This window comes from Littorina saxatilis, linkage group LG7 (assembly GCF_037325665.1).
Source record: "Littorina saxatilis isolate snail1 linkage group LG7, US_GU_Lsax_2.0, whole genome shotgun sequence".
NCBI lineage: Eukaryota > Metazoa > Mollusca > Gastropoda > Littorinimorpha > Littorinidae > Littorina > Littorina saxatilis.
This window is the reverse complement of record NC_090251.1, coordinates 30,467,833-30,475,261: the sequence shown is the minus strand read 5'-3', so window position 1 is coordinate 30,475,261 and position 7,429 is coordinate 30,467,833. Positions and strand designations below refer to the sequence as shown.

At 40.0% G+C, this 7,429-nt stretch overlaps 1 protein-coding gene across 1 annotated transcript; it reads right to left on the bottom strand.

Moving 5' to 3' along the window:
• Positions 1-313: 313 nt before the first annotated feature.
• Positions 314-6,973, bottom strand: LOC138971133 (thyroid transcription factor 1-associated protein 26 homolog). The gene is made up of 4 exons (XM_070343760.1): positions 6,864-6,973; positions 5,562-5,736; positions 4,699-4,786; positions 314-2,208 (listed from the first exon to the last, which is right to left on the bottom strand). Exons 1-4 carry the CDS (start codon positions 6,961-6,963, stop codon positions 2,014-2,016), a joined length of 558 nt encoding a protein of 185 aa, XP_070199861.1. The 5' UTR covers positions 6,964-6,973; the 3' UTR covers positions 314-2,013.
• Between the last annotated feature and the right edge of the window lie 456 nt (positions 6,974-7,429).

The window sequence follows — 7,429 nt, the reverse complement described above, 5'->3', positions numbered from 1 at the left end:
AGAATGCTAGTTTTGCTGCCTTCCATGTTTTATGACTAGAAATTTCCATTTCATCCAGTTGAATTCTGAATTCTGAATCCTGCCACTCAGATCTCAGCCATAACATATATATTTATTCATACTCTACAGATTTGCAAAATACACGGCAACCCAAAGCAATCTCATTTTCTCTTCCGTAAACTACGTCCCAACTGATAGTTTTAGATAAAAAAAAATGGTTTACGACAACAGAAAATAAACAAAAACAACAACAGAGACAGCAAAACAGAAACCAACAGGGATGTTTAAAATAAAAAATGCAAGCACAAGACACTCCAATGTCCTGATATTTATTCATAAGTTAGTCCCGAACAACATTTTCTGTTTCATCTAAACTTAAATCCACTTTGAGCTTGTTTAAGCTTGATCTAGTGTACTGTACAAGTGGCAATTACTTTATGTAACAACAGGGAAAAAGACCTGAAATTCATTAGAAGTATGCTTTGCGCAAGGTCTGAGTTAACATCATGCAAACAAGAACAAAGAAACCTGAACACACGCACACAAATCTAAAAACATTCATGCCCAAAGTCTAAACACACACACACGCAAAAGAAGCTCAAAATACATATTGTTCATGTGCACTCACGTTCTCACCCATACACATACACTCTGACTCACACACACACACACACACACACATACACACACACACAAGGAAAAGCGCACACGCACCAAAACAAAACACCCACACGCACAAAGTCCTGCAATTGAAACGTGATTTAACATTCAACCCGGACCAAGGAAAATCTTTAACGAAGATTTTCCTCGTACAGTCCTTAAAACTCTAGTGTCACATCAAAGCCCTCTTATTACACTCGACACTCTTAAATGAGAAAAAAAAAAAAATTTCAACCTTACAACGGCAAAACAAGAAACCTTAAAGTTAACTTAAAAAGAAGTGAATACCTTCCTTTGCATAATGCTACTGGTAGAATAACTAAGATTTATTAGGGCTGGGTGTGTGTAGTCTTCAAAAGCAACTTACACAAAGATTTAGTTGATGTCCAGCCTCATGGTCTTGCAACCACATTTCAGCCTCTAATTAACGGGGCGAAGTCGACTACGCGAAGTATACTTCGCGAAGCTGGCTGCACGGGCCTTAAGACAGAGTTTTCGGTAAAAAGACTTTACGAAGTCGACTTCGGGCTCAATCAAGGGCCGCCATAAGGATTGTTCACAACAGTCTGTTATCTTAATCATTATAAAAAAAAGGTCACCGGCATGCCCAGTAATTGATAACCAACTGACATCAAATTTTCCTTTTCACAATCCCAGCAGGCAAGGTCAATGTTTGATCCACTTTTTATAAGATTATAATTTGAATATGAAAGAGACCAAGAATAAAGAACTACGCCCATCTGCCGAGCGTTTCCATTCACTCATTCTGTATTTCATAAAGGTGCACAAAGGACCGTCTAAACAAAATACTTTAGCAATGAACGGATAATTAAACATAGTCAAGGACCAGGAATGCTTTCTGCAATCTGTGTTGGTACTCAGCCAGCAAAGCACAAACATTTTTAATTTGTCATTACAACAGTGGAACTCCCTTTTAAGACCCTATCATTTAAGTCTTCCTCCTTTTTAAGACCTTGCTTTTTCAGCTTTTCTGTTCACACTGTCTGTAAATTTACCTCCCTCCTTTTTAAGACCTGATTTTCTCAGATTGTTGGAGGTCTTAAAAGGGGGGTTCCACTGTACTGTACTGACTGCAACCTCAAGTTCCACTCTGCTCAGCTCTGTCCAATTTCATAAGTCAGCATACAGTGACTTAACCACTTTCGCCGTTTTTAACGCACTCTGGTCGCTTGTACGACAGCAGAATCCTGCTTTTTCATTGAAACCTTCCACATTTATGATCCTATTTTTTCAAATGTTCTGTTCATAATGTCTGCAATTTTAAGACTACCTCTCCTTTACCACTAGATGTTCTTATATTTTTGAAGATCTTTGAAAAAAAAAGCCACTGCATCAAGAAGACGATGTAGAAGCTTGAGTCTGTTCTTTGTGTTGCTTCTCTAGTTTCTCCAGCAAAAAGTGCATTTGATGCTTCATCACAGGCTGTCCTTTGGACGTTCGCTTGCACAGCTTCAGAAACCTGTCCTTCTTCTTGGTCCTGTACCTCTGCAGAGCCTCTTCTTTCTCCTGCTTTCTTTTCGTCATCTCCTGCACAAAAAACAATAACAAAGGGCAGAGATATAATTATCGCTGTTTTGATCTAGCAGTGATGTTCCCAGACACTGAGAACAATAGGTCAGTTGGACCTTGATTGAAAGTATGTAAAGGTCCAAATGACCTGGCTAAGACCTCCTGTGATTCAAAATTCTTGGATGGTCGACAGGCCAGGGGTCAGAGTAATGCTTTGGATCAAAAAAGTATATGCCAGTGACTGAAGACCAAGTCCTGAAAACATACTGGTATGTAAATTTTCTGCTTGCGTGACAAATCTCTCAGAATTAAAACAAAAATGAAAATCTAGTAACAGGTGTTGTGGTATCTACATAGCATGCCATTAGTTTGTACGGAAATTACATCCGTGCAGATTACCACGGCTATTTGGAAGGGCCATGTCCTTTCTAATAACCACAAGTAGTGACGTACACACATACTTGTTATTGTGTGTGTGTGAGCTTCACAAAGTAAGGCAGGTGTCTCCATATAAAACAAAACCAGGAAAATGGAAACAAAGGGCTCAGCAATACAGAAAATGTTGTGCTGCAATACAAACAATTTAGAAGTGAAAATACACCGCACAAGAGCTGGTGTAGGCTGGGACTAAAGGGAAGTAACTGCAGGCAGGACTTGCTACGCTTCAATGCAAAGGATCACTCATGGGACGAAACAAAGACAAAATCACACACACAACTTATACATGGACGCACAAAATTACCTCGAATAAACACATTCCGTCCATAGTTTCATACATGATAAAAATTACAGTTAAAATGAGCAACATTGGCACATAAAATCAGAGAAGTGCTTACAATTTTGAAATTATTCAAAAAACATCAACAACACAAATCATAACAAGAACCCAACAAGGGCAACATAAAGAAAGCATACAGTGTTGTTTCCACACTAACAGGTCAACAGGTCAGTTGGACCTGGACTGAACATATTTATAGGTCTATATAACGGGTCAGTTGGACCTGGACTGAAAATATGAATAGGTCTATATAACGGGTCAGTTGGACATAGACTGAAAATATGAATAGGTCCTAATAACAACCTAAACAGGTCAACGGGTCAGTTGGACCTGGACTGAAAATATGAATAGGTCTATATAACGGGTCAGTTGGACCTGGACTGAACATATTTATAGGTCTAAATAAAAGGTCAGTTGGACCTGGACTGAACATATATAGAGATCTAAATAACAGGTTAGTTGGACATGGACTGAACATATGTATAGGTCTAAATAACAGGTCAGTTGGACCTGGACTGAACATAATGTTTAGGTCTAAATAACAGGTCAGTTGGACTTGGACTGAAAATATGAATAGGTCCTAATAACAGGTCAACAGGTCAGTTGAACCTGGACGGAACATATGTATAGGTGTAAATAACAGGTTAACGTGTCAGTTGGACATGGACTGAAAATATGTATAGGTGTAAACAGGTTAACGTGTCAGTTGGACCTGGACTGAATATATGTATAGGTCTAAATAACAGGTTAACGTGTCAGTTGAACCTGGACGGAACATATGTATAGGTGTAAATAACAGGTTAACGTGTCAGTTGGACCTGGACTGAATATATGTATAGGTGTAAATAACAGGTTAACGTGTCAGTTGGACATGGACTGAAAATATGTATAGGTCTAAATAACAGGTTAACGTGTCAGTTGGACCTGGACTGCACATATGAATGTCCTAATAACAGCCTAAACAGGTCAACGGGTCAGTTGGACCTGGACGGAACATATGTATAGGTGTAAATAACAGGTTAACGTGTCAGTTGGACATGGACTGAAAATATGTATAGGTGTAAACAGGTTAACGTGTCAGTTGGACCTGGACTGAATATATGTATAGGTCTAAATAACAGGTTAACGTGTCAGTTGGACCTGGACTGCACATATGAATGTCCTAATAACAGCCTAAACAGGTCAACGGGTCAGTTGGACCTGGACTGAAAATATGAATAGGTCCTAATAACAGCCTAAACAGGTCAACGGGTCTGTTGGACCTGGACTGAAAATATGAATAGGTCCTAATAACAGCCTAAACAGGTCAACGGGTCAGTTGGACATGGACTGAAAATATTAATAGTCCTAATAACAGCCTAAACAGGTCAACGGGTCAGTTGGACATGGACTGAACATATGAATAGGTCTAAATAACAGGTCAGTTGGACCTGGACTGAACATATGTATAGGTCTAAATAACAGGTCAGTTGGACCTGGACTGAACATATGTATAGGTCTAAATAACAGGTCAGTTGGACCTGGACTGAACATATGAATAGGTCCTAAATGTCCTGGCAATGAAATAAATTGTTCAGTCAGTCGAGCTCCTACATGTCAAAACTATCGGACAGTCAGCTGACCAAGGATCAGAACAATGCGTTAGATCAACAAAATATGCGTCAGTGACAGAAGACAAAGGGCCTGAGAACAACACTTCATACAAAGACAAACACTGACAATTACCACACCTCATATTTTTGACGCTTCGTTTCCGCTTTCTTATCATGCTCCCACTGAGCCTGGCTGAATCGTGACGCTTGTTTTTTCTGTTCAAACCTGCATTCAAAAAACATACATATTACCATATATATTTAACAACTGATAAAAATGTACCCTTTAAAAATCTGGTTCGAGTTTTGTAAACACCATCTTGTACTGCTGATCTTCATTTTGCAAAACAGTGTAATTACATGTAGTGAATAAAAATAAGATACATGATGTCTTAACAAAACAAATGCCCATAAAAAACACACACAAAAACAGTAATTATCAAACAAATAAACACTAATTCACAAAGCTAATATTTCATTTTAATTCGTTATACATAGGGTGTCGCAAAAAAAGTACCCAAAAAGACATTGAAACATCAGTACCGAGAAAGGGAAAAACTAAGAGAAGGGACAATGAAATCCGAATGACAACACAGTGGTTCCAACAGGATGGAGCCCCACCACATTCTCAGAGAAATCCAGAACATCCCACAGGAAACATTCCCCAATGTAATGAACAATATGGCAATGAGGATGCAGTCTGTCATTGGAAAACGGGGTGGCTACATTGATCACGTGGTGTGAAGAAACAGACAATCTCAACTGAAAGCTGTGAACTGGGGACAAAACTTCTATGAACTGACTACAATATCACGCAAAAATGATTTCAATAAAGTTACTGACTTGTCTGTAGTATTGAAAGAAAATCAGGTACTTTTTTTGGAGACACCCTGTACATAAGAAAAGAAGGAAGGAAGTTATGACAATGAGGGAGGAACAAAATGCTATTTATCTGCAATAAAAAAGAGAAGGTGAAAGGCAGATTCTGCAGACAACAGTACTTTTTCTTTGCAGGAGAAACTTGAGGTGCTGAAGTAGACTGTGATTCCTCGTCTGACTGGGAGGTTTGTGGCTGCATCTCTTTGTAGAGCTTCTGCACATCCACTCCCCCGACCTGCTCTTTTCTCTTCAGCTTCTTGAAGTCATTGAACACCTTGTTCTTCCACCTGTCATTGCCTGTAACAAACAATCAGTTGCAGTCATGGCACACTTTTGTCCTTCTATTTGTCTCACCCTGTAGGCAGTTATTTGAGTTATGAAACACTTTCTGTTTTTTATCTTATGTCTTAGTCTGACGCATAGTTCCTGGACATTTGTAAAGTAAGATTTTTTTTAACTCTGCGGGTCTGTTACCATCTCACTGGGACAAGTTCCCTGCAGCAGTGCTGTGGGCGATACAATAATAAATATAATCTACTGAGGTTAAACAGTGTCAAATGTAATCACTTTCAATCAAAACCAATGACAATGTCCCACATGCTCTTTGTTTTGCTTCGAATGTCGCAAGGCTTTGAAAATCAAGTCTTCGCAGGTCTCGCGACTTATCGACTTGTTGTGGAAGAGTCGCATTCCACTTTATGGAGTCAAACAATAACATGTGGTTGACTAGTTATAACAAGCAACCGCAGCGAATAACCGACTTTAATGTGTATGTTAAGCAGTGTCCGCTCGATATGACATCACCCCATTTCTTTCCTAAATATACACATCAGAGTTTAAAATTTGGTGTGACAATGATCGCCTGCTTGCTCTCAGTGCTCGTCGACAATCTGTTTTGCTTGAGGTCACGGGAGTTTGGGAAAAATCATGTGCTCAGCAAACACTGCAGGCCATCGCCAGTGAATCGTGGCTCCAATGTGCAGATTTTCAAAAGAAAAAGGCATCATATTGAGCGGACACTGCATAAAGTACACATCGGAGTCAGTTATTCGCTGCTGGTTTTAACTGGTTCACCATGCGTTATTGCTTGGCTCACTAGAGACCGGCGCAGCTGATCCACAAGGCTTGGACATCCTGGCGGAGTTATTTCTGAACATCGTCTACTAGTACTACTGAAAATCTGAATTTAAAAAATGTATGAGGTTGACAGTCGCAAAGTGTAATCCACAATGTGCTCGCTTTTTAAAAGATCGCCAACTACGTGTAGAAGTGGTCGAATTAGACTCCATCGATCACTGGCATCAGCCTGAATCAGTGAAAGCCACATGGTCTGCTTTTCAAGACACTAAGTCTACAAAAATACAACTCATTAAAACAATTCTGAAACATTCAAGATAATCCATTACGACAAACATGTTCCGGACCTTCATCCTTCTTTCCTTTCTGATTCTGGAAACTCTTCTTATGCTTAAAAGTCTGGAATTTGTGTTTGTCCAACTTTTGCTTTCTATTCTTGTCCGCCATATTGAACCAAATATGCAGGCTCGCAGTAAATAAAAACGGAGTGGCTCGGGATCCGGCGAGCCGGATCTGGAGCCCCCAGGCTCGGGCACCGACAGTCACCAGTATCTCACTAAATAGAATTTCCTATGTTTCACACATCAGTCAGCTTGTTTTCTTCAGTCGGTAGTGAAATGCGCTAGAGATCATGAGGTTGCCGGTTCGAGTCTTGCCACCTGATTAGCGGTCCATCATCTTTTAATTTTTCTGTAAAAAAAAGAATCTGTTTAACTTATCCTCCCCCCCTCCCACCCCCCTCCTCTTAACTTTCCTTTGCTTTATTCTTTATTCCCAAGCATTTCGGTGATCAAACTGAGATCGCAACAACTAAAGCAGCTTACGAGTCACAGGGCTGGACCAACTTGAGTTCGTTTGAGGGGGGGGGGGGGGGGGGGGGGGTTCCAACTGAAGGCAGGCCGGGGTCCAGGGA